General features: G+C 47.3%; 1 protein-coding gene across 1 annotated transcript; it reads right to left on the bottom strand.

Annotated features, from left to right (window-relative positions):
* Positions 1–5237: 5237 nt before the first annotated feature.
* SCRG1 (stimulator of chondrogenesis 1) lies at positions 5238–16499 on the bottom strand. Its single transcript, XM_007673025.3, has 3 exons — positions 16195–16499; positions 7235–7493; positions 5238–5673 (listed from the first exon to the last, which is right to left on the bottom strand). The coding sequence occupies exons 2-3, from the start codon at positions 7477–7479 to the stop codon at positions 5619–5621; spliced, it is 300 nt and encodes a 99-aa protein (XP_007671215.1). The 5' UTR covers positions 7480–7493; positions 16195–16499; the 3' UTR covers positions 5238–5618.
* Between the last annotated feature and the right edge of the window lie 1079 nt (positions 16500–17578).

The following is a 17578-nucleotide window of genomic DNA, read 5'->3' as shown; positions in this document are numbered from 1 at the left end:
AAGCCCGGGCTCCTTCCACTGAGCCACGTTAAGTGTCTTGAGTTTTCGAAAATCCCGCAAAAATGTGCATCCCTTCCGGGACCTCCCCAACTTCCCCCTCCCTTGACTTTGCCGCTACCCCACCCGTGTCACACGGTGTCAGCCGAATGGGCTGTGGGGTAGAGCGGTCAGTGAAGTAAAGAGAAAAGGTTGATCTCTTGCTGGGCTGTGTTTAAAGATTCAGCAAGCCCGACTGTTGGCCCAGTGGAAAGAGCACAGTCCTGGGAATCATTCATTCATTCATTCAATAGTATTTATTGAGCGCTTACTATGTGCAGAGCACCGTACTAAGCGCTTGGGATGAACAAGTCGGCAACGGAAATCAGGACGCTTAGGTTCTAGTCTCGGTTCGGTCTGGAGCCGGCTAATTACTCTCCCTCCTTTAAAGCCTCAGTGAAGGCACATCTAACACGTCGTCCCTGACTAAACCCTCCTTTGATGATGATGATAATGTCGGTATTTGTTAAGCACTTACTCTGTGCAGAGCACTGTTCTGAGCGCCGGGGAGGGGGATACAGCGTCATCAGGTTCTCCCATGGGAGGCTCCCAGTCTTCATCCCCATTTTAATGATGATGTTGGTATTTGTTAAGCGCTTACTATGTGCAGAGCACTGTTCTAAGCGCTGGGGAAGATACAGGATTATCAGGTTGTCCCCCGTGAGGCTCACAGTTAATCCCCATTTTACAGATGAGGGAACTGAGGCACAGAGAAGTGAAGTGACTTGCCCACAGTCACACAGCTGACAAGTGGCAAAGCAGGGATACAGATGCGGTAACTGAGGCACAGAGAAGTGAAGTGACTTGTCCACAGTCACCCAGCTGACAAGCGGCAGAGCTGGGATTCGAACCCATGACCTCTGACTCCCAAGCCCGGGCTCTTTCCTCTGAGCCACGCTGCTTTCTGATCTTCTCTCACTCCCTTCTGCACCGCCCTGACTGGTTCTCTTTATTCCTCCTCCCACCCAGCCCCAGAGTACTCAGGTATAGATCTGTAATTTATTGGTATTAATGTCTATCTCTCCCTCTAGACTGTAAGCTCACTGTGGGCAGGGGATGTCTGTTTATTGTTGTGTATTCATTCATTCAATAGTATTTATTGAGCGCTTACTATGTGCAGAGCACTGTACTAAGCGCTTGGAATGGACAAATCGGCAACAGATACAGTCCCTGCCCATTGACGGGCTTACAGTCTAATCGGGGGAGACGGACAGACAAAACGATAGCAATAAATAGAATCAAGGCGATGTACATCTCATTAACAAAATAAATAGGGTAATAAAAATATATACAGTTGAGCGGACGAGCACAGTGCTGAGGGGAGGGGAAGCGAGAGGGGGAGGAGCAGAGGGAAAGGGGGGAAAAGGGGGCTTAGTTGAGGGGAGGTGAAGGGGAAGCTCAGTGTGGGAAGGCCTCTTGGAGGAGGTGAGCTCTCAGTAGGGCTTTGAAGAGGGGAAGAGAATCAGTTTGGCGGAGGTGAGGAGGGAGGGCGTTCCGGGACCGCGGGAGGACGCGGCCCGGGGGTCGACGGCGGGACGGGCGAGACCGAGGGACGGCGAGGAGGTGGGCGGTGGAGGAGCGGAGCGTGCGGGGTGGGCGGTAGAAAGAGAGAAGGGAGGAGAGGTAGGAAGGGGCAAGGTGACGGACAGCCTCGAAGCCTAGAGTGAGGAGTTTTTGTTTGGAGCGGAGGTCGAGAGGCAACCACTGGAGGTGTTTAAGAAGGGGAGTGACAGGCCCAGATCGTTTCTGCGGGAAGATGAGCCGGGCGGCGGAGTGAAGAATAGACCGGAGCGGGGCGAGAGAGGAGGAAGGGACATCAGAGAGAAGGCCGACACGGTAGTCTAGCCGGGATATGACTAGAGCCCGTAGCGGTAAGGTAGCCGTTTGGGTGGAGAGGAAAGGGCGGATCTTGGCGATATTATAAAGGTGAGACCCGCAGGTCTCGGCGACGGATAGGCTGTGTGGGGTGAACGAGAGAGCCGAGTCAAAGAGGACACCGAGGTCGCGGGCCCGAGAGACGGGAAGGACGGTCGTGCCGTCCACGGTGATAGGGAAGTCAGGAGAGGACAGGGCTCGGGAGGGAAGATGAGGAGCTCAGTTTGGGCCATGGTGAGTTTTAGGTGGCGGACGGACATCCAGGTAGAGACGTTTCGGAGGCAGGAGGAGATGCGAGATACTGAAGGGAGGGGGAGAGGACAGGGGCACAGATGTAGGTCTGTGTGTCATCTGCGTAGAGATGATAGTTGAAGCCGGAAGAGCGAATGAGTTCACCGAGGGAGTGAGTAGATAGAGAACAGAAGAGGGCCAAGAACTGACCCTTGAGGAACCCCTACCGTTAGAGGATGGGAGGGGGAGGAGGAACCAACATTATTATATTATTAATAATGGTAGGGAGGGTATGAACCTTTGCCAGTCTCAGGTTGATCGTGAAGTACGAAATGAAATTAGGGGAGTCAAAGGAGTTTTTTGTTTCTTAGTACAGCTAGAAGTTGTGATAAAATCCTCTATTAATTAAATCAGGAGACACAGCAGCGGTCCATTGGAGTTTTATTTAAGGCACAGGAGCAAAATATTCTTTGCTTTATTAAAAAGCTTTATCAAAAGAAAGAAGGATATGATCCATCAAAGGGTAAGTTAAGACAAGTTCCTTTAAAAAAATTAATATACATAGTTTAAACAGTATTCATGAGGAATGAGAAAACATTTGACTTCGGGGGAGCCTTATATTAAGAGAAAATGGTGAGCATTAATTTTCACAAAGACAGCATAGGTGAGATATGTAAACAAGAATTTTTTTTTGCCTTCTCACTGTTTGTACTGGGTAATCCAGTAGCGCTAAGGAATTTCCCTATTATAAAACAGCCTTTCAATCTTCCAAATGACGTTTCACTGAAACTAGTACAAAACTGAAATGAGAACCAGCAAGAATTAGCCCGTGCCCTTCTCGTTGTCTCGGGGCCAACGTAACCCTCGGAGGTGGAGAAGAGAGAGGACTACTAAAACTACGGTATTTTCCCAAGCACCTTGTGCAGTGCTTGGCACAGAGTAAGCACTCACTGCTTGCTGTTGTTGGGTTGGTAAAGAAGGCATTTTGCCCTAAGGGCTCTATCCCTTCCTGACAGTCTGTGCCATTCTGGAAACACCTTGTTCCAAACACACTGAGTCCGAATCACCCTGCAAAATGTGTTTTGCCAAGGAAATTTTAGCGTGGCTCAGTGGCAAGAGCCCGGGCTTGGGAGTCCGAGGTCATGGGTTCAGATCCCGGCTCTGCCACTGGTCAGCTGGGTGGCCGTGGGAAAGTCACTTCACTTCTCGGTGCCTCAGTCTCCTCATCTGGAAAATGGGGCTGAAGACTGTGAGCCTCCCGTGGGACCACCTGATGACCCTGTGTCTCCCCCAGCGCTTAGAACAGTGCTCTGCACATAGTAAGCGCTTAACAAATACCAACATTATTTACACTTGTCAGCTGTGTGACTGCGGGCAAGTCACTTCACTTCTCTGGGCCTCGGTGACCTCATCTGTAAAATGGGGATTAACTGAGCCTCACGTGGGACAACCTGATGACCCTGTATCTCCCCCAGCGCTTAGAACAGTGCTCTGCACATAGTAAGTGCTTAACAAATACCAACATGATTATTATTATTATTATTTTTATATTGCAAATTAAAATTGCCCATTACTATATAGACAAGAGGATCCAGTAAGTGACCTTCTAGCACATCAGCCAGAGAAATTGCTGGGACTTCCCCAGAATCCCCTTGCGATGATACACTTCCATATGTCAAATTGGGTTCGTTTATATGATGAGAATGATAATGATGATAATTGTGTGATATTTGCTAGGTGCTTACTGTGTGCTAAGCATGGGGTAGATTCAATGCAACCCAGGAAAGCAACATGGTGAGTGGAAAAAGCACAGGCCTGGGAGTCAGAGGACTTGGGTTCTACTCCTGGCTCTACCACTTGTCTGCTGCGTCACCGTGGGCAAGTCAGTTCACTTCTCTGAGCCTCAGTTACCTCATCTGTAAAATGGGGACTAAATCTGACTTAAACCGTGAGCCCCGTGTGAGATGTAGACTGTGTCTGATCTGATTAACTGTATTCACCTCAGCACTAGGGAAGCAGCGAGGCTCAGTGGAAAGAGCCCGGGCTTGGGAGTCAGAGATCAGGAGTTCGAATCCCAGCTCTGCCACTTGTCAGCTGTATGACTGTGGGCAAGTCACTTAATTTCTCTGTGCCTCAGATACCTCTTCTGTAAAATAGGGATTAAGATTGTGAGCCTCACGTGGGACAAGCTGATTACCCTGTATCTATCCCAGCGCTTAGAACAGTGCTCTGCACATAGGAAGCGCTTAACAAATACCTCCTCCTCCTCCACTTAGTACAGTGTCTGGCAGATAGGAAGCACTTAACAGGTTCCAAAAAATCCAAACCAATCCAATTAGACCCAATCCCTCTCTCACATGGGGCTCACGGTCTAATAAAAATAATAATGTTGGCGTTTGTTAAGCGCTTACTATGTGCAGAGCACTCTTCTAAGCGCTGGGGGAGACACAGGGTCATCAGGTGGTCCCACGTGAGGCTCACAATCTTAATCCCCATTTTCCAGATGAGGTAACTGAGGCACCGAGAAGTTAAGTGACTTGCCCACAGTCACACAGCTGACAAGTGGCGAGAGAACAGATATTTAATTCCCATTTTACAGATGAAAAAACCGAGGCACGGAGCGCTTAAGTGACTTATCCAAGGTCACGCAGGAGGCGAGTGAAAGAGCTGGGATTAGAACTCATGTCTCTTGTCTTCCCATTACGTCACGCTGCCTTTCAAATATGCATTTGATTCATGGGAAGCTTTTCAGACTATCAAAGGAATGCACTTGGCAGTTGAGGGAACTGGTAATCTTGCAATTGGGCACATTATACAAATAAGCAACCAAAGTTGACTTGAAAATACCGCCGCTAGATCCTTTCTTCTAAGGAAGTGCAATCACTTTTAGCTACAAAGATAGATAATAATAATGGTGGTATTTGTTAAGCGCTTACTATGTGCCAAGCACTGTTCTAAGCGCTGGGGGGGATACAAGGTGATCGGGTTGTCCCACGTGGGGCTCACAGTCTTCATTCCCATTTTCCAGATGAGGGAACTGAGGCACAGAGAAGTTTAGTGACTTGCCCAGAGTCACACAGCTGGCAAGCGGCAGAGCGGGGATTCGAACCCATGATCTCCGAGTCCCAAGCCCGAGCTCTTTCCACTGAGCCACGCAGATGTGGACTTGTTGCCAAAATCCTCTTAATCAGAGTTTCAACTATCGGTGAAAGGGAAGAGTCATTGACCAGGCTGTGGCAAACAGCCTCGCCAACAAATCCAGAACATTTACCAGCCTGCCATTATTATTATTTTTTTATACCAGCCTGTCATAAGCCTCCAAAAGGAATAAAATTCAATGGAATCAGGCGCTTTTTGTCCTGTTCTGAGCGGTGATGAGCCGCACTTGATCCTAAAAGAAGCCATTTCTCTTGGAACCGATGGCACCTTCGGGATGGCGGCGGTGTGTTTTCCGGCTGGCGGCCGTGCGATGAGCCTCACTGAACGTTACAAGGGATCACAAAAGAGATCTTTGGCCCGAAGAAGATGTCCCTGGAAAAAGAAACCCAGAGGCCAGTTGACCACAGGGGGAGATTCTGACTGGACAAGACCGTGAGGTTTGTTAGACCCTGAATCTGGGCCGCAGGTGAGGATTTTCGTCTCCGATCACATTAATTGCTATTGTTCTCGTCCGTCCGTGTCCCCCGATTAGACTGCAAGCCCGTCGAAGGGCAGGGACTTTCTCTATCTCTTACCGATTTGTACATTCCAAGTGCTTAGTACAGTGCTCTGCACATAGTAAGCGCTCAATAAATACTATTGAATGAATCCACCCTCCCCCAGGGGAAACAACCAATACCCATCCCCTTCCCCTTCTCCCTCTCCCTCCCCCCCGGCTCCCCAGGCCCCTTATACCGAACTGAAGGCCATGATGCCCGATTCTTCTAGAGTCATAATAATAACTGTTATTAAAAGGTATTTAAGCGCTTACTGTGTGCCAGGCACCCTCCTAAGCAGTGGGGTCAGACTCTGTGAAAATCTCAGCGCAGCACTGACCGACGGTTCTGCGGTCTCACACCCACGCAGCAGGCCGACCCCAAAACGGGCTCCCTTGGTCGGAAGGACATTCCCTAATTCAAGCCACGTTCTAGTCAAAATTCACATTGATGAGATGGGCTCTGGCCGAACTGGGTATAATCTCCACCTCTTCATGCCAATCTTGCCTCCTCTAGGCTCTACAATCTCAATTCCTCTGCCTTAGGTGACAAAAATGGAAATGGAGCTCAGTAGTCAGGTCGCCATGGGCCAACGATCATTTTGGAGATCCTTTTCCTGAAGAAACCTCCATTTTTTGGCCCGAGTCTGTGGTGGGGACAACCTGAAGTTGGGCTAGGAAGAACAGAATCAAAGTTTCTGGAATCTTGGACCACCAGTTCTAACTCTGAGCCTCCCTGAGAATCCTGTGTTCAGCGAACACTGCTTGGCACGTAGTAAGCGCTTAACAAATACCGTTGTTATTATTAATATTTAATACACTGTCGTTCTGGGTTGAACCTATGAGGATTCTGCCTCTGAGAATCCTCCCCCTCTAGATTGTAAGCTTGTCATAGCCAGGGAACGTGTTTACTAATTCTGAATATTGCACTCTCCCCGACCTTCAGTACAGCGCTTTGCAAATAGTAAGTGTTCAGTGAATACGGTCGATTGATTGATGGCTTGCTACCTCTAGGAAATTAGAGAAACAGCGTGGCCCAGCGGAAAGGTGCACGGGCCTGGGATTCAGAAGACCCGGGTTCCGATCCTGGATCCGCCACCTGTCTGCTGTGTGACCTTGGGCAAATCACTCCGGTTCTTTGAGCCTCAATTTCATCATCTGTAAAATGGGGATTCAATACCTGTTCTCCCTTCTACTTAGACTCTGTGCCCCACGTGGGACAGGGACTGTGTCCAATCTGATTAACATGTATCCATCCCAGTGCTTGGAAGGTAGTAAGTGCTTAACAGATATTATTATTATCATTAATAATAACGATTGTGTGCGAGAGGCCCTTCGATGGCTTCGCCGGCCCCCTGAGGTCTGCGTACAGCGACGTGAGGCGGGCGATTTCCTTACTTTGGGCAGCAGAGTAACTCCCTGAAGTTACAGTAGCAGATGATCTCACAGCCCTTGCCTTCCCAGAAGTGATCCTGCAGGTTTCCGCCGTCTACCCGCCGCAGACTGGTTGTGCCTGCGGGGACGCTGTGGCAGTTGTGATCCGCCAACATCTTCCTGTAGCAAGACAGGCGAGCGGACGGCAGAGCCTCGGCCCCGCGGAGCAAACCCAGCAGGAGGACCGTCATCAGGATCTTCGGCTCCATCTTGGACACCGCTTCTGGGGAAGACAGCGAAGACGTTATCACCTGTGGAGAGAGGGATTGAGAAGCAGCGTGGCCTAGTGGAAGGAGCCTGGGCTTGGGAATCTGAGTTCTAATCCTGGCTCTGCCACTCGTCAGCTGTGTGACCTTGGACAAGTCACTTCGCTTCTCTGGGCCTCAGTTACCTCCACCGTTAAATGGGGATTGAGACGGTGAGCTTCATGTGGGACAGGGACTGTGTCCAATCTCATTTAGCTTGTACCTACCCTAGTGCTTAGTATTGTGCCTGGCACATGGGAAGCGCTTAATACCATAAAAAAAAATGATGTTATGTGTGCTCACTATGTGCCAAATGCTGAGGCAAGATAACCACATTGGGTTCAGTCCTGGTCCCTCATCAGGCTCACAGCCTGAGAGAGGAGTAGGGTTTTGGGGTTTTTTTTATGGTATTTCTTAAATACTTTCTGTGTCGTTATTACTTCGGGCCAAGCGCCGTTCTAAGTGCTGGGGTAATTACAAGTTAATTAGGTTGGACACAGTCCCTGCCCCACATGGTTCTCACAGTCCAAATAGGAGGGAGCAGGATTTATGGGCAAGTCACTTAACTTTTCTGTGCCTCAGTTCCCTCATCTGGAAAATGGGGATTAAGACTGTGAGCCTCACGTGGGGCAACCTGATTACCCTGTATCTACCCCAGCGCTTAGGACAGTGCTCTGCACATAGTAAGCGCTTAACAAATACCAACATTATTATTTAATCCTCATTTTACAGATGGGGTAACAGGCCCAGGGGAATTAAGTGACTTTCAATATTACGGAGCTGAAACTCAAGGTTCAAAAAAGTAAATGCACAAATTAAAAAATAAATACTTCTACTCCGTTTTCACGCAGAAACTCTCATATGAAATTATTTTTAACTTGAAATTTTCCATCCTGGGACTCAGCTCCGAGGTGGCTTATTTTAGGAAGTGATACAGTGACTGAGTAAACACACCAAACTGCTCCTGGGAGAGTGGAAAGATCTTTTTTTCCTAGGCCGTGGTTCAGATTTTATTTCTCTTGAATCAACATAAACACGTTGAATGTAGAAATGATCTTCCTATATGGCAAATCCACACAAAGCATGGGTGGAGAAAATATTTTGGGGAAATGGAAAAATTAGTCTTGTTCTTTACACAGAGTTTCTGATGTTGGGATGTAGCTCATTTTGTGACAGTCCTAAACTGGAAATACCATTGCTGATTATTAAGTAATTATATATTTAGGTCATTTTAATGAAGTCGGGGAGAAGGTGAGTCTATTATTCCTTTTTCTTCTACATGAATGCGTGACTCGGTTCAAAATGTCTTTTAAAGCTCTGCTAATTCAGGAGCGTTAATGATACAAATATCATTCCAAAAGAGGAAATGCAAAAGCGAAGGATTTTGTAGTAATTGTGGTTTTGGTTAAGCCCTTACTATGTGTTGGAATTTGTTAAGCGCTTACTATGTGCAGAGCACTGTTCAGGCTAATCAGGTCGTCCCATGTGAGGTTCACGGTTAATCCCCATTTTACAGTTGAGGGAACTGAGGCACAGAGAAGTTAAGTGACTTGCCCAAAGTCACACAGCTGACAAGAGGCAGAGCTGGGATTTGAACCCATGACCTCTGAGTCCCCAGCCCATGCTCTTTCCACTGAGCCACTCTGCTTTTCTGCCAAGCTTTGTACTAATAAGCTCTGGGGTAGATTCAGGATGGTCCTTTTGGACCCAGCCCCTGACCCATAAGGGGCTTCCAGTCTAAATAGGAGGGAGAGCAGGTATTTAATCCACGTTTTACAGGTGAGGAAAATGAGGCATAGAGAAGTTAAGTGACACACACAACAGACAAGGAATGGAGCTGGGATTAGAACCTGGGTCCTCTGACTCCCACTCGTTCTTTCCACTGCGCCCTGGAAATGGTAATTTATTTCCCGTTATGAGGAGGGATGATAATAATAATAATTATAGTATTTTTTAAGTGTTTATTATGTGCCAGGCACGGTCCTAAGCTCTGGGGTAGATACAAGGTAATTGGGTTGGGCACAGTCCCTGTCTCGCATGGGGCTCACAGTTTTAATCCACATTTTACAGATGAGGGAACTGAAGCACAGAGAAGTTAAGTGACTTACCCAAGGTCTCACAGACAAGTGACAGAACCGGGATTAGAACCCATAACCACCTGACTCCCAGGCCTGTGCTCTAACCATTAGGCAATGCTGTCCATTTTGTTTCTGAAGTAGTGTGGTTTAATGGATAGAGCATGGGCTTGGGAGTCAGAAGGACCTCTGTTCTTAATCTCAGCTCTGCCACTTGTCTGCTGTGTGACTTTGAGCAAGTCACTTAGCTTCTTTCACGGGTTCGAATCCCGGCTCTGCCACTTGGCAGCTGTGTGACTGTGGGCAAGTCACTTAACTCCTCTGTGCCTCAGTTACCTCATCTGTAAAAATGGGGATTAACTGTGAGCCTCACGTGGGACAACCTGATTCCCCTGTATCTTCCCCAGCGCTTAGACCAGTGCCCTGCACATAGTAAGCACTTAACAAATACCAACATTATCATTATTATTATTATTCTTTGTGCCTCAATTACCTCATTTGAAAATGGGAATTAAGACTGTGAGTCCCATGTGGGACATGGACTATGTCCAACTTGATGATCTTACATCCACTCCAGTGCTTAGAAAAGTGCCTGGCACATAGGAAGTGCATAACAAATACCATTAAAAAAAATCCTAGGAAGGTCTTATGGACTTGGAAAGGAGAGTTTTGCACGGTCATCTTGGAGCCTCAATTATCTGAATTTTTGGATTATTCTGAAAAAAATGTGTGACTGCAGGAAAGTTAAAGGGAAGAACGGCCACAGTGACCAGTGAATGCAACACTGTAAGACTTTAGTGACTATCCTTAACTTCAAGCACAGTGACCTACCTGCAGATCTAATCTTAACCACGGTTTTGGTTTTCAAAGACAGTCTCTGTCCCAGTTACTCAGATGATTAAGCCCTTGAGTGTTCTAATGAATTAAATGTGGACAATTGACTCTCGCTTTCATCAGAATCTATGAAGTAATCTACTAAACGCTTGGAAAATTGCAATAAAGGCTATGAGGCTGGAAATGATTGTCTTCCAGTTCTCTATCTGGGAGACCATGATGGAGGAGAAGAGAGAAAAGAACGGTGGAAGTGAGAGAAGAAAAAGAGGGAGGGAGACAGAGCAAATCAATCAGTCCATCAAGGTATTTATTGCGCATTTACTATGTGCAGAGCACCGCACTAAGTGCTTGTTGTTGTTATTGTTGTCTTATGCTGTTGAGTCGTGTCCGTCCCGTAGTGATGCCCTAGACGCATCTCTCCTAGAACGCCCCGCTTCCATCTGCATTCGTTCTGGTCACGTATCCATAGAGTTTTCTAGGTAACTTGGGAAAGTAAAATACAAGTCTTTGGGATGTGATGCGACAGATGATCAAAGGTGACAGCAGTGAGGTGGCTCTTGAAAAATAAGAAAAACCTTCTCCCCGTCACTTACCTTTCTTAGAATAGGGGTTTGCTTTCCTGCTTGGGCTGTTTACAGTGACTATCAAGCCGGACGGTCCAGGGGAAAGAGCACTCAATAAGCACTTCCACATTAAGCTTCCAATAAATACCAGCGATTGATTAGGAGTTCATTCTAGTCCCCAGGTGTCAATGGTCTACCGAATGATCTTGAAGCGCCTAATCCCTCTGTGTCTGTTTCCTCATCGGAATCGATCATTTCCCACATCCACCATTCCTCTCCATCCAGACTGCTGACATCCTTGTCCAAGCAGTTGTCAGAGTGTGACTAGACTTTTGGATCGGTTTCCTTGCTGGACTTCCTGCCTCCTGCCTCTCCCTCCTCCCCATCCTCAACCTTCCCAGTGCGTCTCTCTCTCTCTGGGCAGGCCGCAAGATGAAGAAACACAGCATGGAAGGTTGAGGTCCATCACCTCACATCCCAATAAAACAGAAGTTCTGAATGCTAAACTTACTAACAGCAAATTCTCTTATAAGCACATCTTTTGACACTAAAAAAAGGCTACTGTGGTATACTTGCAAATGCCTCACAAATGCCACACTCACACCCCCTCCCCCCTCAACCATCCCTAGGAATACTTTATTTCTTTTTCTTCTGCATCATTTGTCCTGAAATCTCCAGTAGTTTTTTCCACCTCTTTTTCACACGTGAAGTTTTAAAATAATCATAACTTTGTTTCAATGTTTAAAAAACCTCCAGGAGCTCTTTCTAATTCATAAACTTTCAAAATAATCTAATTCCCATTTTGATTTCGTCATACCCCCCCTCAAGCACTTAACAGTACAATGCTCTGCACACAGTAAGTGCTCAATAAATGCTATTGAATCGATTGATTGATAAACTTTCTCATTTTAAAGGCCAGTAGAGACAAGTTAATGGTGAGGAGGGGGCAGGCTTGAATCGGGAGAGCTGGGATCTTGCCCTGCATACCCCTGGGTCTTTATACGCACCTCTCCGAAGCCTCAGTTTCCTAGCTATAAAATGGGTATATTAGGAAAAAGATGAAAAGAGAATATTCACTTCATTCAGTTGTATTTATTGAGCGCTTACTATGTGCGAAGCACTGTAGTAAGCACTTGAGAGAGTACAATATAAGAACAAACACATTCCCTGCCCACAATGAGCTCACAGTCTCTAGACTGTAGAACTCCTAGGACTATAAGACTGTAGAGTAGAACTCCTTAGGAGAAAAAAATATAGAAATCAGCGAGTTATTATTATGATGGCACTTGTTAAGCCCTTATTATGTGTCTGGCACTGTACGATCTCTGTAGGAGAGGGAACAGGTATCGAATCTCTATTTACAGTTGAGGAAACTGCGGCACAGAGAAGCGAAGTGACTTGTCCAAGGTCACGCATCAGGCACTCGACAGAGGCGGGATTAGAACCCAGGTCCTCTGACCCCCCAGGCCCAGGCTCTTTCCACTAGGCCTCGCTGCTTCTCCATCCAGCACCTCCCCATTTACTGTAGCAGGAGTGGGGACTGGGACGGGGGACACTCTAAAAGATGACCAATGTCATTCATTCATTCACTCAATCGTAATTATTGAGCACTTTGTGCAGAGCACTGTACTGAGCACTTGGAATGTACAATTCGGCAACTGATAGAGACAATCCCTGCCCAATAACGGGCTCACAGCGTCCCCCTGGGGCTGTAAAAGGGTCCAGAAAGCCGGGACCTGAGAGCCTGTGGAAGGACGTGCAAATGGGAGGGCTTCTCGCATCTCTGCCGGGGAACAGGCCAGCATTTCTGCCCATTTCTACCACTGCTGCAGCCCATTTCAGAGGTGGAAAGTTCCACACCAGGCCAGCCCCGCCCAGCCTCTTGACGTTCACACTTCATAAATTCCAAGCTTGAAAGCCATTCTGAGGTTGACGGTTATCCAGCCAATGGGAAAATGTCTGGGTAGGTATGCTTCTGAGGCCTCAACTAGTTTCCTCGCCTTGGCGGCCCCGGCCTTAATTCTCCAAATGGCATAAATACACTTGGGTTGTTTGTTTGCCAAGTGGTGACACGAGAAGTTCCTTGCGCCTGGTTGGAAAGGGCACAGGGCTGGGAGTCAGGAGACTTGGGTTCTAATCCCGGCTCTGCCAAGTGCCCCCTTTGGGAATTTGGGGACTGTCTCTATCTGTTACCGATTTGTACGTTCCAAGCGCTTAGTCCAGTGCCCTGCACATTGTAAGCGCTCAATAAATACTATTGAATGAATGAATGAATGAATTTGGCCAAATCCCTTAATTTGGTTGTGCTTTCAGTTTCCTCATCTATAAAGTGGGAATTGTTCTCCCTCTCTCTTAGGCTGTGAGCCCCATGTGTGACAGGAATAGTGTCTGATCTGATTATCATCTAATTCCTCCAGCTGTTGGTCTTAGCACATTGTACGCACTTAATAAATAGACTAATGGTGTTATTTGAAGGCAATTGGGCTTATCTACTCCGATCCTTATATTTATGTGGCGGAAAAAAAAATGCAGTGTATTGGCAAGATGGCCCCATCAATCAGGAATCACTGAATATTGGCAGGGCGTTTCTTCTCTCCCTTTCTTCATTCCTGGCTGAGGTGCCTTTGGTTTTCCCCTATGATTTGGAATGGTTGGGTCCCAGGGAGATCGAATATTATTGTAATTATTATTGTACTTGTTAAGCAATAATAATAATAATGGTACTTGTTAAGCAAGTACTATGTGCCAAGCACTGTTCTAAGCAGTGGGGTAGATACAAGCTAATCCCACAAGGGGCTCCCACTCCTAATCCTCATTTTACAAATGAGATAACTAAGGCCAGACAAGTTCAGTGACTCACCCAAGGTCACACGGAAGACATGTGGCGAAGTCAGGATTAGAAACCAGGCCCTTCTAATTCCCAGGCCTCTGCTCTATCCACTAGCCACGTTGCTCGTCAGAGTGAGGAAGGGAAAACTTTTGACCCCTTGGCCCAAAGCAGCAGAGCTGAGCCCCTGGGGACTCTCTAGGTTGTTGACCTAACAGAGGGAGCTGATGTCAGTCCTGGGCGCTTGCCTTGAGCCGGGGCAGGAAGATGGAAGGGGTGAGGTAGTTAATGAGAAAGCCAGGGAGTCACTTGAGTTTCCTCTGGTGTGGGCACTAGGCAACCTGGGACGAGGAGAGCCCAGTTTCTCATGGTAGGAGAAGTGAAATCAGATGTAGAAGTGGAGGAGCAGTTGAGAAGCAGCAGGCCTGGGAGTCAGACCTGGGTTCGGATCCCTGCTTCACCACTTGTCTGCTGGGTGACCTTGGGCAAGCCACTTAACTTCTCTGGGCCTCAGTTACCTCATCTATAAAATGGGAATTAAGACCGTGAGCCCCATGAGAGACATGGACTGGGTCCAACCTGTTGCCGAATTGTACACTCCAAGGGCTTGGTACAGTGCTCTGCACATAGTAAATGCTCAATAAATACTATTGAATGAATGCATTACCTTGTGTCTTTCATTCATTCATTCGATCATATTTATTGAGACCTTACTGTGTGCAGAACACTGTATTAAATGCTTGGGAGAGTACAATACAACAATAAACAGACACATTCCCTGCCCACAGTGAACTTACAGTCTGGGGGGGGGGGACACCCAGACATTAATATAAATAAATAAATTACGGATATGTACGTAAGTGCCTATCTAACCCAGTGCTTAGAACAGTGTCTGGCACATAGTAAGCACTTAACAGATGCCACCGAAAAAAGGAAAAAGGAGAGAGGAGGAAAAAAAATCACAGTTCAGACATTCCAGATTCTCCCATCCTGGGAAATCTTTCCTGGACAGGAGAATTGCTGTCAGCTGACTCCGCTTTCCTCCTCCACTGTTTGATAGTGAGAGAAGCAGCATGGCTCAGTGGAAAGGGCCTGGGCTTGGGAGTCAGAGGTCATGGGTTCTAATACCGGCTCTGCTGCTTGCCAGCCGTGTGACTTTGGGCAAGTCACTTAACTTCTCTGTGCCTCAGATACCTCATCTGTAAAATGGGGATTAAAACTGTTGAGCCCCAAGTGGGACAATCTGATCACCCTGTATCCTCCCAGCGCTTAGAACAGTGCTTTGCACATAGTAAGCGCTTAACAAATACCACCATTATTAGTAGACAGCCCGGTAGCATGGTGTAGTGGATCGAGGATGGGCCTGGAAGTCAGAAGGACCTGAGTTCTAATCCTGGTGCCTCCACTTATCTGCTGTGTGACCTGGGGCAAGCCACTTCACTTCTCTGTGCCTCAGTTACCTCTTCTGGAACATGGGAATGGAGACGCCGAGCCCCACAAGGCACAGGGACTTGTGTGTCCAACGTGATTTGCTTGTAACCACGCAGCGCTTAGTACAGTGCCTGGCACATAGTAAGCGCTTAACGAATGCCATCATCATCATCGTGGGGATTGAGACTTTGAGCCCCACATGGGACAGGGACTGTGTGTCCAACGTGATTTGCTTAGTACAGTGCCTGGCACATGGTAAGCGCTTAACCAATACCATCATTATTATTAAAGCCTGGTGCCTGGAAGCATTTAGGGCAAGGAATTTTGAAGAGCATTTCTGGACCTCAGAGGATAAACCTCCCCTTCATGCTGACAGCACAACCAGCGTATTGTGCCTCAGTAAAGATACCAGAGAGTCCCCCAAAGATGAATTCAGTCAATTACCTCCTTGTGTCGTGAATGAATACCAGTTTTCTTTCCAGGAATTAGGATTTCATATTAAAGACAGCAATTCATTGCAGATAGACATAGTAAACACCAATCCACTGCAGATACACGTATGTACAGATGACATCAACTCATGAGATTATTCTCAAAATATCAACCCGTTAGTTCCAAAATATTTCTGTCTGCTAGAAGAAGGAGGAAGAGGAGGAGGAGGGTGTATATGCAGAACGTCCCCGAGTTATCAGCGCTTCAGCTCTGAGTCACAACGTTCTGCCTCAGATAGAAAGACTTTCCCATCCCCCTGTGTCTACTCCCCCGCCACCGCCTCTTAGTCCTTATCATTAATCCTGGGAAACTGCTTCTTTCCACAGTGCATTCCCTCCTCTCAAAACAGTTTCTCTTCACTCTCCACTTTGAGTCGGTCAGCACTTTCCCACCGGGCCTCAAACAAGCCAGACAGAGCAAAAAGCAAGCCAGAGTTTGCACGAAAGAACAAACGTACCCGTTTCCTCGCTTTCTTCTGCTTCTCTCCCCCTCAGCTTCTCTCCCCTTCTGCCTTCTTGGTCGAGGTGTCTTTTTAAACACTCCAGGGAGGAGGAGTGTGAGCCAGGAGAGAGGGAGAGAGGAGGTGCCAGAAAGAGGAGCTGAACAAGTGACCCCTCTGTCTTGTCTCCTGGGATGACAGAGGCTCTCCTCCAGACAGGGGCTGGGGTGGGAGGGGGGAACAGGGAAAGCTGCAATGAATTACCTTCTTCAAAGACTTCAAACCCTGCCAGGAAAGGACTGAACAGCTCCTTTCCTGCAGGAAAACACTAGACTACACAAGAGCAAGAAGCGGGAGGGCTCAGTGAGGAGGATGATAGGAATCCCAAGGGGAAAAACCAAAAAATACCCAGTGACTTTTCCTCTTTATGAGACAAAGAATGAGAGGATTGGTGTGAAATGGGGTGGGGGAGGGAGAGGAGGAGGCTGGGAAGCCAAAAGGTCTAGTGGAAAGAGCAAAGGCCTGGGAGTCAGAGGACATGGGTTCTAATCCTGGTCCTGCCGCATGTGCTGGGTGACCTTGGGTAAGTCACTTCACTTCTCTGTGCCTCAGTGCCCTCATCTGCAAAATGTGGATTCAGACTGAGAGCCCCATGTGGGAAGGGTACTGTATCCAACCTGATTATCTTGTATCTACCCTAGCACTTAGAACAGTTCTTCACATATAGCGAGCGCTTAATCAATACCTCAATCATCAACATCATTGGTGCAGGAGGTGGAAAGCTCACTGTGGGCAAGGAATGTGTCTATTATTATATTGTATTCTCTCAAGTGCTTAGTACCGTGCTATACACCCAGTAAATGCTCAATAAATATGAATGAATGAATGAATGAATCTGCCATCGTTTGGAACCCCCAAGACCAGCTGTGGTTTTCATTCACCCTGATTCCCTCCGTTTCAATCAATCAGTGAATCAATTAATCGATCATATTTATTGAATACTTACGGTGTGCAGAGCTTTGAACTAAGTACTTGGGAGAGTACTATTTAGCAATATAACAGAGACGTTCCCTGCCCGTAACTAGTTTACAGTCTAGAGGGGGAAACAAGATATTAATATAAATGGATTCGTATAAGTGTTGCTGGGCTGAGGGAGGGGGGGAAAAGGAGCAAATCAGGGTGACAGAGAAGGGAAGGGGAGAAGAGGAAATGAGAGCTTAGTCAGGGAAATCTTCTTGGAGGGTATGTGCCTTCAACAAGGCTTTGAAGATGGGGAGAATAATTGTCGGATAGGAAGAGGGAGGGTGTTTCCCTCGTTCTCTCAGTCAGTGTTGCATTAGAGGCCGCATCTCGGTTCCTCTTGTCCCCTCCAAAGTAGTCGTTGTCGGGCAAAGAGAAGCTA

This window comes from Ornithorhynchus anatinus, chromosome 12, assembly GCF_004115215.2.
Source record: "Ornithorhynchus anatinus isolate Pmale09 chromosome 12, mOrnAna1.pri.v4, whole genome shotgun sequence".
Classification (NCBI taxonomy): Eukaryota; Metazoa; Chordata; class Mammalia; order Monotremata; family Ornithorhynchidae; genus Ornithorhynchus; species Ornithorhynchus anatinus.
Note: the sequence above shows the minus strand (reverse complement) of the source record. Positions and strands in the feature narration are given on the sequence as shown.